The sequence below is a fragment of the Pteropus vampyrus genome, unplaced genomic scaffold (genome assembly GCF_000151845.1).
Source record: "Pteropus vampyrus isolate Shadow unplaced genomic scaffold, Pvam_2.0 Scaffold19, whole genome shotgun sequence".
Lineage (NCBI taxonomy): Eukaryota > Metazoa > Chordata > Mammalia > Chiroptera > Pteropodidae > Pteropus > Pteropus vampyrus.
Window position 1 is genome coordinate 7,573,948 of NW_011888800.1, and position 22,471 is coordinate 7,596,418.

The 22,471-nt window shown below is 42.3% G+C and overlaps 1 protein-coding gene across 1 annotated transcript in view; it reads right to left on the reverse strand.

Annotated features, from left to right (window-relative positions):
* EHD4 (EH domain containing 4) overlaps positions 1 to 22,471 on the reverse strand; it is a 68,019-nt gene that overhangs the window by 16,089 nt on the left and 29,459 nt on the right. Inside the window, exon 4 of the mRNA XM_011354965.2 lies at positions 977 to 1,389. Within this exon, the coding sequence (XP_011353267.1) occupies positions 977 to 1,389 (413 nt within the window). The remainder of the gene's footprint in view (positions 1 to 976; positions 1,390 to 22,471) is intronic.

The following is a 22,471-nucleotide window of genomic DNA, read 5'->3' on the forward strand; positions in this document are numbered from 1 at the left end:
CTGGTTCTCAAACTCAGCTGCTCATCAGAATCACCTGGGGAGCTTTACACACACACACACACACACACACGATTTGGAAGCTCGGGCACAGCATCTAGAATTCACATTGGTTAACGCTACTGGGTACTTCTGAGGATCACTGGGACTAGATAAACTTGGGAGGCACTTCTGGTGTTAGAGGACAATGATTTTATGAAATGCGCACATATTTTTAAAAGAATAATTTTTCCTATGCTTTTCCTTAGTGGGGTCATGTGCTTTTCTCTCTCCAGAGACATGACAGAACTGACTCTACTACTGGAGGGTGGTCAGCAGACTACCACTCACCCCTGCTGGGCACAAACTCCTGGGGCTGCTGAAAGGTTCAGCTATGAAGTAGGGGAGCCAGGGCCACTGTGTGCACGCTCACAGGCCACAGCTCAGAATGGGGATAGGGTGTGACCCCAAAACCAGTTAGTTAAGTTAGGCTGAACCAACCTTCCTCCCATGGTTCCTCTGGGTCAAGGCGGTGACATCAAGTTCTATACCTTAGGCATAGAGTGACTAGTGGTGGCATTTCAGCACCCCACCAGTCCTACCAACACTACCTCTCTGCAATTTGCTGGTTACGTTCCATTTTGTCCTAAAAGAATAGCAGCTTCCAGGTAGAAAATGCATCGACTCGTCCCTGTGCACCAGGAGTTACGCAGAGCACTTTGCAAGCCCTATCACCCTGAATCCTCACAAGCACCCTGTGATGTGCTCTTCTTAGCTTCATTTTACAGATTAGAAAACGGGTTTGGAAAGTTTAAGTCATTTGCCCAAGATCACAGAGCGAGGAACCAGAATCTAAACAAGGCTTGAGGCTCTCTTCTGACACATGACAAGTTCTGTTCCCTAAGACTCCTGGAATGGGCAACCCATCCTCACTTTCTTTTAGAGAGGAGAGAGTGGGTCCCTTGCCTGAGGCTGCTGCCCCAGGTGTTTGCTGGCTTACCTTGGCCAGCCTCGCGCGCTTGATGAGGTCATTGAGTTTGCGCACCGCTGCCTTTTGGGGAAGGCTCTGGATGTCTCTGAAGAGGTCCTGGGCCTCGGCCTCGAAGAGCCGGCGGTTGTCAGTGTTCTGTAGGGGCTGCGCCCAGAAGGAGCCGATGTAGACGCGCAGCACCTCGGGTGTGTTGATGACCTTGCCTAGCGACCACATGAGGGCCCCATAGACGCGCATCAGCTGCTGCGTGTCCACTTGGTCGGCCTTGTTCAGCACCACACGGATCTTGTCATCCTGGCCCCGGAAGGCCTTGATGGCCTCTGAGAACTCGTCCGAGATGTCCAGTTTGTGAGCATCAAAGAGCAGGATGATCCTGTCGACCCGCTCAGCAAACCACTGCAGGACCTGGCAGAAGTCGTACCCTAGATGGAGAGAGGGGCATGTTGGCACAGCGGCTGCTGCAGGAGACACACTTCCAGGGAGGGTCCTGTCTCCACGCTAGAGGCAGTGGAGGAGTCAGGACCTGGAAGTCACTTCGAATGGGGCTCCCTGGGTTGGATGCATTTAATCAGTGATGGGGATCCCCGGAGCCTTTCCATGGGAAGAAACAGAGAATAGAAAGGGGCTCACGGACAACGCTTACTCCCATATCTGTAATTTCATTTAGTCCTTACCAGTCTCTTATTTCACCCAGCACTGTCCTTTTGAGCAATGGAAAAACTGATTGGTGGCTCTGTAAAACTGCAGGCCCTGGATCGAAAGCTCTTCTGTCAAAGTCTAACTTTTCTGAAAGTACCAAAGATGGAGAAGGACAAAAACCTGGAGGCCACTTGGAATCCCATGGGGTGTCCCCTAAGCACAACAAAAAAGGAATCGCTTTCTCTTAACCCAAGTTTTTAAGGGTGTTAAGGAGGCCAAAACTGTGACCAATATTTATCATTCGGACTATTTATATCTTAAGGATGTTGTAAATATCTTTAAAAATTATGTCTTATAGCCATTCTGTGCCAATTTCTTTTTTAAAATGGCTAGGCCCACAACAGATTCTGTTTAGTTTGCTTTGGCCACGTACCAATATGCTCTGAATCATGCAGCTAAATCAACACTCCTCTTAGTCTGTGGTCAAGACTTTCAGGCATTTCCCCAGGGAGCAGAGACCCATGAAAGGCAAACAAGAGGAGGCCAGTCCCACAAAGTTTATTTTTAATTTCAATCTGATTAGCTGTGGAATCAGAGTCTCAGTGCAGCCCAATCAGAGCCCACGGGCACCTTTCTTGACTCTTGATTTAGTGCTTGCATCTCTTTTTAGATTTTGAAAACATCCAAATGCATAAAAGTCTAGAGAATCACATAAATGTTGATAGACTCATCAGGTAACTTGAATAAATTTTGACACTTCAGATATTTTAAATAATTTAAGTCTAGTTTATTTTCATAATGAAATACCATACAGCACTGAGAATGAACCGATGATAAGATTATCACTGTCAGCAAAGGTAAGTCTCCAAGAAAATTGGTGAGTAAAAAATCAGTTTGAAAGGGTATATACAGTTTCACATTCATGTAAAGCACTAAAAAAAACCCCCAAAACAAAAAACCCACAAAGCAATATACTCAACAGCCAATAGATACATACTGAAGCACAAATACAAAATGTTACCACCTATTTTGGGATATTGGGAGTGAGGGATCTAAGGTGGATGAGAAAACACCTAGAGGAGAATAATCTATTAGGCAGAAATAAAAGGGGTCCATGCATTAAAGTTTTCATGAATTTAAAGAACAGGTGTAGGGGGAGCAGTTGAACAAGCAAACTGGATTCAGATACATTTTTAATAAAAAAAACCAAAATGTTTAGCAATGCTGAAGCCCCCTGTGTACCCTTTCCAAGCCCTTTCCTCTACCTCCTCTCAGAGAAAACCACAGCCCGAATGTGGTGTTTATCGTCACCATGTGTGTTTGGGTACTCCCGGGTCACGCGCTTCACTTCTCTATTCTGCTTCGCTGTGGCACTCCCTGATTCCGTGGGGACCAGGAAGCAAAGGTAGTTCTCAGAATATGGGCCGGAGTTTATTTTCATCGCTGACAGCAGCCAGGTTTAGAACAGAGAAAAATCAAAGACCTATTGATTGGGTCGCACAGTAGAATGTAAAGATTCAGAGTTAAGATTTCACTCCAAGTTATCCCTGTGAGGCCAGAACAAACTGCCTCCCAAGGTAACAGTAAGTGGTTCTGTCATTCAAGACTGACTTATGGCCCAGAGAGCCCCAGATGCTGGTAGTAGATCCTCAGCAGATGAATGAAGGTGCTGTTCCCTGGGAGCCGGGAAGACACTTTGCAACCACCCACCAGAAGGATCTGCATGTGAACTTGCTTTTCCAAAAGGGATGATCGACTTATCAGTCTAATCCAACCCTCTCTCATTCAGTCTCCTTCGTGACCAAAATTGGGTAACTGAAGGCTCAGAAACATGAAAGAAAATGCTGTGTCAGATGTATGCTGGAGTGGACACGAGTTGTGTTTTACTGCACACCCTTCCTATGGAGGGTGGTCCTCATGGGCCAAAGAAGCTGCAGGTGTGGCAGATAGTCCCTTGCCCACTTGTTAGCAGGTTGTGGTACACACAGAGGATTTAGAATCAGACAATCTCCTTCCACCAGAGTGGGGTGTTGAATTTTAAGGGAATGATGCAAAACCATAGGGAGGATGAGAATTTATTCATGGTGGAGGTGGCTGAATTGAGAGTCCAGTGGTGGTGGCTTCCTAACCTAGTTTTTGAGCCTAGTTCTCCAACCTTCCAGTTAATTCTATGAATGACCTGATCTTCCAAATATCCCTTTTCTGCTTAAGTTAGCCAGAATCAGCTTCTTTGGTTTGCTTCCAAGAACCACGATTGGTAAATAATTTTTCCGACATCTGAATATTTTTGAACTCTGGATGCCTCTTACAGTCAGTGCCAAAATAAACTTGCCACCCCTGTCACTGTCACCACTAGTGCATGTGCAAATTTAGCCACACAGACATGCATCTCTTCCTCCGAGGGCCAGCTGTGTTGAGCGGTTGGCCTTGATAGCACTGCATGTGTTTAAACTTTAACTTCAACTTGGGTTCCTAATAGTTATTTTAAATGTCTTTTAAAAAGACTTCATTCCAATGCTCCAGTGCAATGAAAAGCTACTGATAACGGAGCTGCCATATATAAGTTAACCATATCCATTATTCATCTCTGGAGGAGTGACTGCATGTACATATTTTCTTGTTTTAAAGTAACAAGAGCTCGGTAAAGTTTAAGAAGTCTAGGTACGTAGAACTGTGTCACTGAGAAGCTGCAAAAGGATTGCTTGTCACACATCATGAAATGAAATCAAAGGTGAAGAAATCACCAAGTATCTCAGGAGAAAGCAGAGAATTATCAAAGCTGGGAGAGGTTTGTTTGCTCAATCCTGCACCCCTCCCCCCCACGCAAACAGTTTTTAATATTATTATTCAGTGGCATCAAGTACATTTATGCTGTTATGCAACCATCGCCGCCATCCATCCCCAGAACTGTTTGCATCTTCCCAAACTGAAACTCTGTACCCATTAAACACTAACTCTCCAGTCTCTCCTTTCACAGTCCCTTTGCAACCACCATTCTTTTTGTCTATGAATCTGACTACTCTAGTTACCTCATATAAATGGAATCATACAGCATTTGTCTTTTTGTGACTGGCTTACCTCACTTTAACATAATGTTACCGAGGTTCTTCCATGTTGTAGCATGTGTCGAAATTTCCTTTCTTATTAAGGCTGAACAGGTCTGCTCATTTCTTTTATCTTCATGACATAAGATAGGCACCAAATACCAAAAATTCCTGGCTGATTTTTAAGAAACTATTTAAGATATGATATTTAGTCTGACTGAATAAAGGCAGAAGGAAAACAGTGATCTGAAGGACCTAGAGACCACTGATTCTCAAAGTGTGGTCTTGCATCAGAATCAAATAAGGGGCTTGCTAAAATTTAGACTTCCAGCTGCTCCCTAGAACCATGGAATTTAAATCCCTGGGGTGGGCTTGGTGATCTGCATTTTATAAGCTCCCTAGCCAATTTCAATGCCTGGTAAAGTTTAAGGACCACTGCCTTAGATTAAATATCAAGGCATGGAAGGCAGATATGTCTTTGTTATTTTGGTCAGCAAAACAAAACACACTTAGTTTCTTTTGATTTTAAAAAGTTACAAATATATGGTTAGATGGTGCATCACTGAAATGGGGAAACAGAGAATTTGAATCTGCTTATTTGAAGATGGCTTTTAAAATTCATGAAAGCTCCCTTATCTTTGCTCATGCTGGGCCTTGGCTCTGGCAAGCCCTTCCCCTCTGGTTTAGGACTTAGAAATCTAGCCCAAACCGTCTTCATTCCTTAAAACACCAGGGTACATCCTGATTAAGTTACATACTACTTCTTTAAGCCCCAATTTTCTCATTTGTAAAATCGGGTTACTAAGTGATTACCTGAGAAAATGCTTTTAGTGTGCTTAATATAATGTCGAGACTTAGTAAGCTTTCAATCAATATAAGCTATTATTATTTCTGACCCTCTCCCCTATTGCAGGTGAACTCAATTGCTCCCTCTGCCAAGCTCCCAGAGCCCTTTGCTTGTGATCACACCACTTTATTCAGTGTGTTATCAGATGGATGTATGGGGTGCTCTCATTAGATCATAAATTCTTTAACCGCAAGGACAATGTCTTCTTGGTTGCACAAGACAGTGGTTATCAGTGTGGTCTTTGGACTTAGACTGCTTGAGATCAAATTCTGGCTCCGTCACTTACTAGTTCTGTGACCTTGGGCAAGTGACTTAACCTCTCCGTGCCTTGTTTTCTCATCTGGAAAAGGGAGCTAAATATAGTATTCACATACCTTATGGTGCTGCTGAGTTAATATGTGTGAAGCATTTAGAAAGCTCTACAAAATGTTATCTACTAGTTATTTTTAAAATCTTTGTATCCAGTGCCTGGTGTATGGTGGGAGGTACAAAAAATGTTTGTTAAGGATGCCTGGCTGGGTGAAGTATAGTCTGTAGCCATGGAAAGAAACAAAATTAATTAGCACAAAGGTAACAATACAATGATGCTTGAGCCAAGTGAGAGCACCAGTGCTCAGAAAATAGCTAACGGAAGATGCCGACTGAGCAGAGAACCACTCATATTTTATAAATAGAGATAGAGGACGCACAAAGACCCAGTAGCCTTTCTTTCCTTGTTTGTTAAATGGGCAGAGTTCTACCAGTTGGTCTTAAAGACCTTGGGTCGTACCTAAAATAAATCTATGATTCTATTGCAGACACCTCCTGGCTTAGGAAAGTCCTGCATATACCACAACTGGCTGGGATAACTCAAGGCATGCACTGTACTCTATAGGAGGAGAGTAATGAATTTTCCTGAAGATTCTGTTTGAGGGTAGTGAGGTCCCAATTAACACAAAGTAGATCTATGATGGAGCTACCAATTGAAACAAGGTTGAAAACCAGTGGTCTTTAGACTGAATGTGGCCCTCAGCTGCTGTTTTGTTTGGCCTACACAGTGTCGTTGCATTTCAAGTTGGCTGTCTTCAGTCTGGATATGCATTATTCACCTGGTGCCCACTTCTGAGTGGAAACACTATAGCTCTGATGCAGCCTTAGAGACCAAAATGTGCCCTCTGAGAAGCCGCCCCAGCTCTCCCTGGCTCCCACACGGGTCTCAAAGCCCCCCGGAGAACTGTATCATGTGAGTTCACAGGCATTTCCCCAGCTGGGCCGCGTACGACTCTGAGGGCAGGGCCCCCTCTGACCCTGCTCGCTCCACCATCAGAATAGTGCTGACCAAGAACAGATCTTGGCAAATGCTTCTTGAAGACTGAATGTTTTCTGTGGAAAAATGTGTCCAAAATTCCCAGAACTGGCTTTAGATAATCTTTCAGAATACGTCTCTCTGGAAATTGGAAGCACACTAAACATCTTGGAATTTAACAAGACATTTTAAATACAAAAATTAAAAATGGAATAATTAATAATTACCAAGTACTTAGGATGTGCTTGGAACTGTTGCTGAGGGGCATAGTTCTACAAAACTGAGGCTGCTAACTTTACCCATAATACCCTCAAACTGGAAACAATCCAAATTTTCCTTAGTAGGTGAATAGATAAACCGTGGTACCATCTACACAGTGGAATACTACTCAGCAATGTAACAACGCAGGTGAATCTAAGAAACATCATGCTGAGAGAAGACAGACACCAAAGAGTACATACTGTACAATCTCGTGTAGTTTAAATTCTAGAACAGGCAAAGCTAAGCTACAGTGACAGAGAACAGATCAGCGGTTGTTTCTGGCTGAGGGTGGGGCTGAGACTGACTGCCAAGTGGCATGAATCAAGAAGGAACTTCTCAGGGTGACAGACGGTTTCTATTTCTTGATGATGACGGTGGTTACCCGAGTGTGCAAATCTGTTAAAACTCACATTTAATTAAATGAATGCATACCCATATGATTAAAGTGCTATACTTCCATAAAATTGACTTAAAAACTAAAAAAATAAGAAGGGAAGAAAAAAAAAAAGAGAGAAAGAAAGGGGAAGAAAGAAAGAACCCAAGGCTGCTAAACTAGTTTAAAGATATACACCTCCACCAACTGCTGAATGGACCCCGAAGCTGAAATCTGTCAATCAGGGGACCATGTAACTAATCCGGCTGGATATGGAGTTGTACTTAGCTAAAGCAGGAGTCCTATGCTTTAGTTGAAATCAGTCTTAACCAAAGAGGTTAATGTGAAATTTGGCTCGTCCACTGGAACTTTTGAGAGTTGTGTTATTTCACATCTCCTGCCCTCTGGCCAAGGTGATAAGAGAACCTCCTCCCATGATGGACTGGAGACGAGAATGCTCTAAATTTATGGGAGTCATTCCAGCTAGGCAGAATGCAACCTGGCCTGGGCACATACAAATCTGGGTGTGTATGTGAACACACGTGAGCATGCATGTGGGTGTACTGAATGTATGTATACATGAGCGTGTGTGTGGAGGCCATAGGAATCAACATAATAACGGAATTGTTCCTATGGTGCTCAATCTATTTTTAAAATTTATTCATTCAATAATAGACCTTTCAATTCTATAAGACCTTCCAATGGAACTTTTATTAGTCTGGAACAAAAGAAGGATGTAATCAGTCCAATGTTTAAAAATATAGTTTCTATCTTAGCAAAAGGACCCCAAAGCTATATAGGTTTGGCGGCTGGAAAAGAGAATCTATCCTGCAGAAGATCCCAGCTTGGCATTCTTGGCTCCGTGTTCTGGGAACAAAGGGAGGGGGCAGGAAGGAAGGGGCCCCTTCCACCCAATCAGAGGCTTCCCGTCAAAGCCCCCATGGAAACTAGTCTTCATCCCGGCTGAAGAGACCCACCAGGAAATGGCATCTAAGGTTAGAACACTGGCCTCCTAGCTCAGGTAAATACACAGCGGGGGCCCCGAGGAAACAAATTTGGCAGACTATTTTTAATAGAACAACAGAGAAGAAAAATACTTCAATTTCTTCTCAGAGCCAAGTTTCTAATTACATGAGTTTTAAACAAGATGCGTGTTAACAAAAGGATTCAAGATAATGGAGGATAGCCAGAACTGAGGCCAGGTTCTCCCTGCCATGCTTTTAGCTCCATTCTTGGGGTGGACAAGGCCACTTGCCCAGCTGGACACAGCCCAAGACTCTGTTCAGACCACTCCTCTTTGGCGGGGACCCAGCCTGCCCCTCCTGGAGCTAGCAGCTCCTATTCCATGCTGGGGCACTCGTACCTCTACCCCAGCACTTACTGTGTGGGTCTGTTTGTGGAACACTGGCACGAAGTTTCAGTTAAGCCAGAGGAGTAAGTTCTAGAGATCTGCTATACGACATTGCGCCTGCAGTTCACAATACTGCATTGTACATTAAAAAATTAAAGAGAGTAGATCACATGTTAAGCGAATAAAATAAAATAGAAGAAATTTGGTTTAATGAAGTGAATAGACCTGGACAAGAAGTGCAACTGAGTTTTAGCAAGTTAGAGGGTTTGGTTGCTTAAATAGTACTGAGTTTGTAAAAAAAACCCAAACCAAACCAAAACAAAACAAACCATAAAAAAGCCATTACTAATTATAGGAAGTACAAATCATCTCAAAATAAACATCAAATATCTGGGATCACTCAGGTATTAAATATATGTTTTCAAAAATAGGCACTTCAGTTAAGAATAACAGCTGCTTCAGTTAAACATGTGCAAGGAGTCCTTGTATTGTTTCCAGGCTAAGTTTACTTTGCAACTGAAAAAAGGTAGGTTTCGAAAATGTGATTGGGTTGATGTAGAATGATAGCTAAAAATAAATACTTGTAGCAAATATTTACCAAATTCTCTTGACATTCGTACACTGCCCTGAGAGCTTTATATCAACAGAATCTCCTGTAATCCTCACAATAACCCCATGAGGCAGCTACTATTATTATCCCCATTTTGCAGGAGAGGATACAGAAACTCAGAGAGGTTAAATAACTCACTCAAGGTCACACAGCTATTTCCAAGGGGAGCCAGGATTCAAAACCAGAGACTCTCATCCCAAGCCCTGTGCTTTTTGTTCATTGCACTGCCCCATATGTACACCAGGATGGTGGGATTAGAGATCATTTTTATTTTTTTCTTTTTGATCCCTTTTTAGTTTTCTAAGTAATCCACAATGAATATATACTATTTTTGTAATAAGAAGAAATAAGCATATTGTCAAAATTATTGGTCCATAAGTGACTGGGTGCGATTGAGGAGGGTGCTCCTTTTCTTCTATAATGGTGTTTATAGCTAGGGGCTGGATTTCTAACTGCTTTCCAGCCTATCCCACCTTAAGAAACCCTGAGGGTGAGTAGTGTCTTTGTGACTGCACAATCTCCTGGGGGAAGAGCAGCCCCAGTCAGCTGTGCTTGCCAGAGCAATGGGAACAAGCTGTGTGAAAATGAGTCATAGACCTTTAGCTCCTGCTGCCCTCTGTCCCTCTCTCCTCCTCTCTCGCCAGCTCCCCTGCCTCCCAGATGACCAGACACAGTTGGGACCGGATGGGGAAGGGGGCAGGCTCCTACTGAGTGTGGGGAGGTACTAACATCAAACCCCATCCTAGAGATCAAGACTGCAGAGAGGTCAAACACAGTGGCCTCCACATCCGCACTGGTGTCCTCAGTTCATCTCTTTTTTGTGGACCGGGAGGGGGGGGGGGGGGGGGGGTGTGTGTGTGTGTGTGTGTGTGTGTGTGTGTGTGTGTGTGTGTGTGTGTACCTAAAAGTATTCAGTTGGTAATGGCCATCTCTTGGAGAATGTAAGTGGCTACAAACAGTCCCTGCAGTCCCCTGCCTCACTGTGCCTGGCCTGAAGGAGTTTGGCCACTGAACATACCACAATTTAGATAAAATCAAGGACTGAACCTGTCCTGGGATGGGCTTGGTCTTCTTTATTCTCTAGCTCATCTCCCCACTCCATGTCCCTTTGGAATTCTGTCCAAGACTCTGTGAATTAATTTTTCTGTTGCCTGTTTCCTCCTAAAATAAACAAACTAATCTCACAGCCTGTCTCTCCTTCCTCTGCAGGATGTTGTGAAGATAACGATGGGGCAGATCGGGGCCACATGACCCTGAAGGCCCCTTGCATCACAGCTTCATGCCACATCATGGATGGGAACAGAAAATCTATACTTGAACATTTAGCCCAATGAATGCTGCTATTCCTGGCCATGTGACCAAGTAAAAGGGAAAATTGAGTTTCATATCTCATTTTCCATCTCAGATTAAAAATTAGGTTAAGAAGCAGGTCCAATTAAAGAGGACTGAGCCCTAGAAAAAGACAGGAACATTACAAGGTATTTTAGGCTCTTTGTGAGAGAGAGAATTTTTGTGAAAATCCACCAAGAAAAACCCATAAGTCCTGGAGCCTGGCTCAGCATTTCACTTTGCTGGGCCGTAGTTTCTACATCAGAGGAGTCAGATGATCAATAAACATTCTTTCCTGACATAGATGGTTGTTCTGAATATTAAGCTGTTCAGAAATAAAAAGTCATATTCTCAGGAAAATCAATTTAGTGTCTGTATAGTAGATATCAACTTATTACAGTACCAGCATAAGAATATAAAATCGTTTAGGGGCTACAGGACTACTCGATGACTAAATCTAAATAAAATTACCAAGTAGCGAGTTTCATTTTATTATACCCATTCCACTGGACTCATGTACTATGGCATTTTGGGTTGGTTTGAAGGTCTTGCATGTTTCCACAGGGGTAGTTAGTTGCCCTGAAATTTAGTTTACTTGTCCTCCAATTCTAAACAACTCTATGCTGAAAGAAATGAGCAGAGAAAAAGTCACAGAATTTGAGACTTTCAAGGATGCTTAAGAGGTCATCAGGTTCAACTTTCTATTATTATAATTAATGGAATCCAGGAATCAGGTCACACACATGGAAATTGCCCATATCTCATTTTCAAGTGGGCTTTGTGTACCTCAGGCAAGAAAGTGGCAGACAATAGTCTATAAATCAGTCAGTTTGTACTTGCATCGGATTTTCTTGAGGCAAAATGCCAGTGGTATACAGACTCCACCCGAGGGTGAAGAGGCCAAATATTTACAAACAAGGCTTCGATGCATCTTGTCATTTTGAGGCTCGGAAGGGCAAAAGGACAATGTTTCTTCAAGCCACAATTAAAAAAAAATAAATGTTAAACCAAGAAGTTGACAACTTTGGGATTGACAAAGGGCATGTAAGCACCTTCTGACCCTGAAAACCCCACCTTGCCCTGTTCCCCCTTTTTAAACATTCCCAGTGTTGCATGAGTGTTCTGTGAGCATTTGGACAACAGCTTGTCATGAAGTCCAGCTCCAGCAACTAACGTATCAGCTGAATTGCTCCTAAAGCCAAACTATTACTCAGAATTAGTTATTTCTGGGTCTATGTCACAGATGGAAAGATAGATCAAGTCAGTGAGGACCATGTGATTCCACATGAGTTCCTTATTAAAAAGAAATAACTCACTTATTTTACTAAAAGTCATTGTAGTTACCAATAGTATTTCAAATAGTAACTACCTCCAGAAATCTTTTAAAAAGATTTGTCATTACGAAAAGATGCTCAATCACACTAATAATGAGAAATGAAAATTAGAATTATAATGAGATGCCATTCATTTGTCAGATAAGCAAACGTAAAGCAAAGATAAAGAAAAAAAATGTTAATGCCCTGAACTGGGGACGATATGCAGAAATAGGCACTTCTGCGATATTGGTGGGAAGGTAAAAAGGTACATCATCTAGAGAAGGCATTTGGCATCTGCTACACAGTAAAAAGTCCACGGTTTCTTTTGATTCATCAGTTCCACTACTAGGAATGTATCTTATAGTTACATTTGCACATTTCTGTGCAAACTGTATATACCTGCAGAGTATGTGCAAAACTATATGCACTGTGGCATTGTTTGTAACAGTTAAAGATTACAAATAGCCAGAATGTCATCCATCTAAAGGATACCAGCTATTAATGTTGGCACATCTATACGACGGAATAAGAAGGAGGCAGCTCTAAAGTCTAGATATGGATGTGTTCCAAGATTTGCTGCTAAGTGGAAAAATCTTGGCGCACAGCAGTGTGCAGAGAGTCCTCCCACTCTGGGAGGAATCCCGAGAAACTGCTGACAGGGATTGTCCCGGGAGAGGATATAAGGGATGTGGGTGGGACAGACACTCTTCCCTATCTAACTTTCTATAACTTGAATTTTTTGTCCCAAGCACGTATATACATTTGCACAAAACGGTGGTACTCCTGAAGGGTACCTGAAAAGGTAAAAGGCTGAATCGATGGCCTGACTTGTGCCTTGCGTCGTGATTTGAATTCAAACAGAAGGTGGTTTTGAGAAAGAGACTAAAAGAATCCAGGAGAATTTCAGGTTTCTTGAGGAAACAGCACATGTGAGAAATATCCCCAGGTACAAGGAAGAGGATATTGACAAAAGAGAACTGGAAAAGTGACAAGAGCTGGGCCCTTTGTCCCAGGAGAACACCTCCCTCAGATCACCCTCTTTAGCAGGTTCCCCCCCACTCCAGCCCTCGCCTGCATTCCTGCATTCTCCTGGCATTCTTTCCACAGCTCTGCTGTCAAGTCCGAATTTTTTCTTTACCACTCCACACCTCCTTTTTTGGGTCCCTGGAAGAGCAAGGTCCTTGTCTGTCTGATTCTTAGGACTCGGTCACCATCTGCTCTCCCTGGGGAAACTCTGGAGCACCTGGCTGAGCTGACCCTATGATCTTAGTCAGCCTACTCCGGGACCACCCCAGTTCCACGATATAAACAGTTATTCAACCACCAATTACTTACAGGAGTCTACGCTAGATGGTGTATACACCTTGTTTCATTTTCAAACAACCCTGGGAAAGAGAATGCCCTCACTTTCTAAAAGTGTAAACTGAGGGTCCCACACCTCCAGGGACCACAGTGAGCTTACCTGCACCTCATCACCTCCTCTCTGCTTCTATGGAAAACACAGATGCCCTGAAAGTGCCACTATTTTAAGTGTTTCCACATCCACCATCTCGAGATGCCTACCCGCCAAACATGACGCCTAACTTCCATCTATACTGTGGGTCCTCTTATTCTCTGCATGCTTCACGGCTCATGTCTATGGAGCACTTAGGTATTTATACAGACTATTCAGATCCCCACAAGATCCCGCCCTGTGAGGGAAAGTACCTTTTCCCCATTTTATAGTGGAAGAAACTGTGGCTCACAGAGATAGAGTAACTTGCACGGGTCACCCAGCTGGTGAGTGGAAGAGCAAGGAAAATGGGAAAATGTCTCAGGCCAGCGTTTCTTTACGTTGTTATACTGCTCCTCTCCCGCCTGGAGCCCTGCATTTACAATGTCACTCCCACCTCCTGTCTGGGAGTCCCCCATTGGTGCACAGTGATTAGGAGGAGAGAGCTTTTGCCACATAACAGTAGGGATAGAGGCTGTGTAACAAGAATGCCCCCCGTTATAGCAGTGAAGTTTTTAAACATTTGAAAATGTAAATGAGAAATCTTTTTAAAATTCCTTATTTTTCTTTAGAGGTTCCTAAAAACCCTACCTGACAAAGAGGTCTAGAATGGTTTGAAGTGCTCGTCCATGGAGTGAAGGCACAGGCAGAGAACAGCGGCATCAGACCAGGACTCTGTCAGACACCCACAAATTTAATGCAAGAGTGGTCACACCCATGGGGTAAAGTTACCTCTGCCCCGCTTCAGAGCTCTCACCTGGCAGGGTGCTGGTTCGTCACAGAGCCCAGCCCAGTGCTGGGCTGCACCTCACCCCACCCAGAGACCCCTCTCTCTCACTTCCATCTTCTGTCCTGTCCTCCGAAGGCAGCATTCACACTGGTGAAATGGAGACGTGGAACACAGCTCAGGTCTGTTTCGGTCAGTTTCTCAAGTTGGAGATGATCTTTGCTTTCACTTGGTTTGGGAGTGGCAGAGAACATAGAAGAATGCAATCTCAATACTACCCCAGATTCCTCAAGTGGGGAACTACTGCACCAGAGCCCCTGGGCAGGCAGCTTTCTGGGCCCACCTCAGGACCCCCCAATAATTTGTATAAGTTGTGTGTGCTTGAGGCCAGGAAGCAGTGTATTAACAAGCTCCCTGGAACCTGAGAATCGCTGCTCTAGGCTTCATTCATAGCCTCACTGACTCAAGGGCAGAAGGGGAGTAGAGGGGAGAGGGTGACCTGAGAATGGGTACAACAGAAGAAGAAATGACAGTGACTGCCTGAGGTCAAGGGAAGAGAAAACCAACCAACCAAACAAACCGATAGAAACTGAGAGGCAGACCCAGTGCTGGTTTTGGTATTGCCCAGTAAGAGAACACCTGAATGTTCATAGTGACAATTTTGCATAATCAGGAGGTTATAAAAGATAATCCTTCAATGGCTTCCTGTTCCTCTCAGAATAAAACCTGTGTGCTTCTCTAAGGTGAACAATTCATATCAGCAGGCCCACCCAACCTCGGACCTCACTGCCCACCACTTCTCAGCTACTTACCAACCTCCAGCCTTCCCCGAACCTGCCAGGTCTTACCTACCCTCTGGCCTTTGCCTTCAATGTCCTTACCCAACCCGCTGCCAGGCTGGTCCCTTCATCCCTTCATTCTTTAGGTCTGAGCCTAAATGCCACCCTCAGAGACCTCTCACTATCCATCTAAAGTAGGAATGCCCCTGCTGTGGGACTCAGAAATTGTTTCCTTCAAGTCTTCGTTTCAACTTGCATTTGGGCTCAGTGTGTGCTCCAGCAAGGCAGACACAGGGTCTATCTTGCGGTTGCTAAAACTAAAGTGCCTGGCATCTGACACATAGTATGTGCTTAAGAAATGGACCAGAAAGCATCTCCAGAGTGTGGTGTATGGCAGACATTCAATGTAAGCAAACCTCTTCCCTTTTCCAACATCCTTTGAATGAAAATGCAAGATGGTGTGCAGGATGGTCTTTTTCAAAGATTACTATCAAAAATCACTAAAGCGAACCCCCATGAGATTCAGTATTTGCAGAGGAAAACCATCAAGTACATGGAAACTTGCCCTACATGGTACCCTTCCCCAGTGCTGCCTTCTCAGTATGTGTGTGTGTGTGTGTGTGTGTGTGTGTGTGTGTGTGTGTGTGGCGGTGGGGGGGGTGCAGGAGGAGGAGGGAGGGAGAGAGGTGGGGGAGAGAGAGAGAGAGTGTGAGCGAGAGAGACTCTCTTGTGGTTGATAGCACATGCTCTGGAAATAGACTATCTAGTTTGAATCCCACTCAGCCATTTACTAGCTTCTTTGGTTATCTTAGTGGCTTAAACAACAACTTATTATTTTCTCTGGTCTAAGGGTTGACTGGGCTCAGCTGGGTGGTTCTCAGATGGATAATGGATGGGAGTTGAAGTCGAAGCCATCTGAAGGATACACTGAGCTGGCTATCCATGGTGGCTTCTTCACTCACATCTGAGCTGGGCTAGTTGGAACAGCTGGAGGATGCCTGAGCCCCATTCCTCTCTATGTGACTAGTTTGGGCTTCCCTCACAGTATGGTGGTCTCAGGGTAGTTGAACTTTTTAGATGGCAGTTGGCTTTCCCAGAACAAACATGCCAAGAGATCTAGGTAGAACCTTCGGGGATTCTTATGATTTAGACTTGAGAAGTCATAAAGCATTACTTCTGCTGATCAGAAGTGAGTCAGAAGGCCATCCCAGATTCAAGGGGAGGAGGCTGCACCAGGGCATGAATATTCGGAGGGGTGGTTCATGGTGGTAGGTGTGGTGGGATAAGCAGGCAGCTTTTGAGACTAGCTGTCACATTTGCTTTAGGACTGTGGGCAAATTACTTAACTTCTTTGTGCCTCAGTCTTCTCTCCTATAAAATGGAATAATAGTTCCTACCTCATAAAGCTTTTGTGAAGAGCAAATGAGTTAATAACATATGAAAAGCACTCAACAATGCACTGAGTATTAGCTATTGTTATACTGATCAAAAGAGTAAGGAGCAACCCTTTTCTGATTAACCTTTGTATCCCAATGTCTGTAAGCTGTTTTATGATAATGAGCTGCTCTATATAGAAGGTAAGAGAAGTGAACCTCTCTCGACTCCCCCAAAATTTTGTTTTTCATTTAGAAGTCTAGGTAGGTTTAAAGTTTGAGTAGAAAAGGTCATTCTTTAAAATATCAACAAAAATGAAAAATAACTGCCAGGGCTTGGCAAATGCCATTCTGAGTCACAGTAATGACGGCTCAGATTAGGGGCAGAAGCAGCAACACTGGTGTGGAATTTCCCGTGGCAATGACGGAAAAGGAGCCTTGAATGTGTTTGTCAGCAAACTTCCCCCAAACAAAAAGAAACCAGGATTTCCTGTTGGAGGCCCAAGAAACAAGTGATGTCCAACACCTCACAATCCAACCTCAGACCGGCCTTAGCACTGATGGGAAAACAGGATCTGCCAACAAATCACTAGGTTGGCTCCGGCTCTGCAGATGGACGCTTTTCTGTTGCTGCCAAATCCAAACAAAGCTCAGAGACAAGTCACTGAGCTCGAGCTCTAAATATAAAAATGGCTTCATGATCCAATTGAGCCTATGAACATATGTTCTATTCCACAGAATTCTCTACCACGTCATTCTCCACTTCATTCCCATCAGTATTCCACGCAGCCTTCAGGACAAAACCATGGTCTCCTGACATGTGCGCCTACCTGCCATATACTCTTGTCCCAGCCATGTGCACAGCTAGCATTCCTCCAAAGGGCACTGGGCTCACATGTCTCTCCCTGATTTGCATACCCTCTTTCTGCCGTCTAGGAGAGAAAAGTGATAGTAAGAGCTGCCACGGTTATCTTTCCCTTGACTATGTACTGGACAGGTGCTAAGAGCTTTACTTTCTCACCTCACTTCATCCTCCCCTATCCTGTGAAGCCCTGACCTTGCCGGCTGATGGGTGCATCTGCAGACTCTGATCAAGAGCCGCTTCATAAGGTCAGACATACAGGTCAATGAAACAGAACTGAAAGTCCAGAATTAAACCTTTGCATTTATAGCCAATGAACAAGGGGATCAAGACAATTCAGTGGGGAACATAGAGGTGACACTTGAACAACATGGGTTTGAACTGTGTGGGTCCAATTACATGCAGATTATTTTCGGTAAATACGTACAGTACTGCAAATGTATTTCCTCTCCCTTATGATTTTCTTAATAACATTTTCTTTTCTCTAGCTTACTTTATTGTAAAAACATAGTATATAATACATATAACATACAAAAGATGTGTTAATTGGCTATTATGTTATTGGTAAGGCTTCCTGTCAACAGCTGGCTATTAGTAGTTAATTTTGGGGAGAGTCACATGCTACACATAGATTTTTGACTGCCCATGTTCAGCCCCCTAACTTCCATGTTGTTCAAGGATCAGCTGTATTGTCTTTTCAACAAATGGTGCTGGGAAACTGAATATAAGCATACAAAAGAATCGAGTTGGAACCTAACCTCATGCCATATAGAAAAATTAACTTAAAATGTATCATGACTTAAATGTAAGTGCTAAAACTATAACCCTCCCATAAAAAATATATTAGTAAATTTTCATGAGCTGGGGTTATGAAAAGCACAAGTGGTAAAAATTAAAATAGATAAATTAGACTTCATTAAAATTAAAAACTTTTGTGCTTTAGATAACACCGTAAAGTAAAAGACAATGCAGAAAATTAGACAAAATATTTGCAAATCATATATTTGACTAGTATGTAATATACGGAATGCTGAAACTAAACAATAAAAAGACAAATAATCTAATTTAAAAATGGGCATGGGATCTACATACACATTTCTCCAAAGAAGATATATACGTGGCCAACAAAACACATGGAAAAAGGCTCAACATCATTAGCCATCAGAGAAATGCAGATCAAAACCACAGTGAAACACCACTTCATACTTACTAAAATGGCTCTAATCGAAATGACAGTGTTGATGAGAATGAGGAGAAACTGAAACCCTCAGACACTTTTGGTGGAAATGTGAAGCGGTAGAGTCACTTTGGAAAAGTCTAGCAGTTCCTCAAAATATTAATTTAAATATTGAGTTACCATATGATCCAGCAATTCTGTTCCTAAGTATACTCTTGAGAGAATTAATAACATGTTTTCACGAAAACTGGTACATGAATAATCGTAGCAGCATTATTCATAATAGCCAAAAAAGTGGAGATAACCCAGATGTCCGTCAATTAATGAATAAAAAAAAATGTGGTAAATCCATGCAATGGAATGCTATTCAACCATAAAAAGGCATGAAGTACTAATACATGCTAATACACGGATAAACCTTGAAAGCAGTGTGCTAAGTGAAAGAAGCCAGACACAAAGGCCACATGTTGTATGATTTCATTTATATGAAATGTCCAGAATAGGTAAATCTACAGATACAGAAAGCAGGTTAGTGGTTGCCAGCATCTGGGGGGAGGAGGAGAATGGGTAGTGATCGCTAATGAGTACAAAGTTTCTTTTTCGGGTGATGAAAATCTTCAAAAATTGATTGTGGTAATGGTTGCACAACTCTGTAAATATACAAAAAGCAAACAAAAAACCCAAAACAAAAAACACTCACTGAATTAAGAAAAAAATTAAAGAAAAATGAAATCTTTCCCCTGAAAAAAAAAAAAACCCACAAAAAAAGGGAAGAAGAATTCTTTCTCTTAGAAGCTTTGCTGACTCTGCCTACCTCCCATCCCCCACTGGAGGCTATTGGGTCCCTCTGCTCACTGCACATCTTGATCAGAACTTCTGTAATATACAGGGCAAGAGGGCTTGTTTGCAGGTCCATCTACCCCAACAGCATGTGAGCACCCTGGCCAGGGCCTGTGTCTCACTCATTTTGAATGCTGGCATCCAGGACAGTGCTTGGCACTCACTAAATAATCAATATAAATGTGCATTGAATGAAAAATCTTTAGCATGTCCCTAATATTACCCATCGCTTTTTATACCATCACTTCTAAAAAAGAAAAATGCCAAAAAGATCACACAGAGACAAACACACAAGCTGTTATTTTAAAATTCTTTTTCCATTAAATATTTTTAAAACTGAATAATCAGTGTTATTTGTTTTCTACTTCCAGTGAGACATATGATTTCAAAATTTAAAAGCTGATCATCAATAAAATGACCATGATAATGTGGAAAAAAGGTAGAAACACTTATCCTAAAATAGCATATTCAATCCCTGAACAACAAACTTTACGTTTCAAATAACTTGACAAACATTTCCCTACTCTATGAGACAGAAAACTTTAAGAGGTAATAAATCAATATAAAGGCTAATTAAATGCAACCTTTGAAAACTCTTTGGCCTTCAACAATTATGACCATACAATGAGATGATGAAGATAATAACAATTAACATTTATTGAGCATGTACTCTGTGCTAGGCTGGGCATTATCTTCTGTGTCCTAGGTATTCGCTCAGTTACAACAGTATACGGTAGGTACTATTACCCTCATTTTACAGAGAAATTAACCACTTTTTCAAGGCCACACGGTTGGTAAATGGCTGAGCTGAATTGGAATCCAGGAATTCTATTGTCCATACACTGTCCACTTTACTATGCAGGACAACCTGCCTCCAGGGACGTAAATTCTTTGATGGTACCAAAACAAGCAATTCGTTTGATTCTGGGTTTACAGACTGATGAGTGTAGGTTATAGAAAAGATCTGTGGTGCTGCTGAAAAGCTGGGGTAAAAGCTCAAATAAAAATATAAACTCTGAGAAGTACTAAAGAAAAGCTGGGACGGTCCTAAGCTCTATCTGTAATTGCACGGTGACCAGAATGAAGGAGGGAACAGTGCTGTCTCACAATGACCCCCCCCACCCCAATTATTATTTCTACTCTTATTTATAAACTACCCAAGTAGGGCACAAACTTCCTTGTTCCAGGGGTACTCGGGAGGCATCACAGGCTCCTCTCAGAAATTTTTCATGAAGTTCAGCAATTAGACCTGCAGCCTGGCTGTGAGGGCCACCTCAGTGATAGCTCTACCTGCCATCGCACTCCTGCCTTGGACAAGCTGCTGGTCTCTGAAGTCTTTTTAGTCTCAGCTCTCCCAGTGCTTCTTAGAAGGGTCTTTGCTGCTGTCGAATCTGGCTAACATTTTGCTCTAAGCTTTCTTGTTCTTGTAAAGGGAAAGGTGGGAGTGGTGGTGGTGGTGGTGGTGGTAGTGAGTGGTGAGTGAGTGAGTGTGTGCGTGTGTGTGTTTTCTTCTCTAGTCTTTACGGTTTCCAAAGCCTGAGAGGAAAGCCATTCTTCTCTGGACATCTCTAAATGTTCTTTGATTTCTTTGGACAGCCTTCGAAATCTGATTTTTTGTCTTTCAAGTTCAAAAAACATGTCAAGTAGGTGTGTTTGCACTTCTCTGATTACGGTTTGGTCTTGTCTTTTCTATTTTTTCTGCACCTTTATTGATTACAGTTTGGAATTTCTTTGCTCTATTTTCCAGGTCTATCAATTATTTTGTGATATTATGTTTGGGTACCTCAGCTGTGTTGGCAGACTCTTAAAACTGCCTGTTCAAGTTTATCTCTCAGTATTTGAATGCCTTTTTTATTCTTGATGGCTTCCTGTAATGTTGCCAAAATCAAGAGAACCTAAGGATGTCTGTTTGTAAATGTTAAAACATTAATCAATGATTTTGAAGCGAACACTATTGTCTGTTATGTTATTTGAAGTGCAGTGAGATACTTTCTGTTTCATGCATTACTGTTATTTATTGTTTTTACTAGCAGAACGCTTTCTGCCCTTTTATTTTTCACTATCTTCTCAGTTCTAGTCATTGGCTTATAATGAAAAAAGCTTATATAGAGAAAGGCTTAAACACCAGAAGAAGATATCCTCTAACTTTCATTTGACAAGCTGTTCGTCCTGGGAGAAGAGGCACGTCTATTAGAAAATTCAGATCGAGAGTTTTTTTAGAGTTAATTAAATTTTTAAAAGGGAAAAACAATATTATTTTTGTTACTAAAGTCAAGTCTGTTGAAGGCTACACAGAACCTCATACTCTTAGGAAACCACAGGAATATTTGCTGCTAAAACAGCACATTCCAAATATATATGTGCTAAGTAGATGGACAAGTCCACCAGTTACCACATTAGAGTTTTTCACGGTGTGTTCTTCTTGTCAGACAAGGACATTATGATTGGAGCCAGAACCCAGAGGATTGTTCCTAGTAGTTGGGAACACACTTGCATTCATGCCAGGTCCAGAAATAAATCCTAGATGATGTTTAGGTTCAGCAAGAAATAAACAATATTTTAGGAAGCAAAGAGTCCAGGAGCCAGAATAATAAGAGGTTGAGAATGCAAATACAGATGTGTGCATAAACGTGTTCCTTTCTCACCACATAAGGGTAAAAAATTTGGATGCTGTCATCAGGGGCAAAGAATGTTTCTCAAGAATGAACTGACTCAGATTTCACCCATCCACTTCAAGAAAATAATCTGGAAAATCTTAAGAATCCAGGCATTCTTTTATTGGTTACAAGAAAAGAATCAAGAAAAAGTTTGTAAGACTTTTAGGTAGCTATTACTTGATTAGAATAAAATTATGATAAACATAATGTTCTTAATTCCTGCTTGATGGGATTCATTTTTTAATTGAAGAAATGATTTAAATTTTTTGATGGGAATTCTTTATGTTAGCCAAGAGAGCTACAGTTTAGTAACTAAGCTCAATTTTCTGTTCCTAAAAATTTTCTGCCAACTGTAAGTAAACAAAAGAAAATTTGAAGAGTAACAGGTTTCCATATGAATTAGTATACTAAAAATTGCTCCAAAATCAATTACTCTAGTGGATTTTATTTACAGAACAGATTGACTCCCCTCAAATGCTGACTCTGAATTCTGGATTTATTCTGGAGCACACAGCAGGGAGGCAAGGAATGCAGTGACTTGA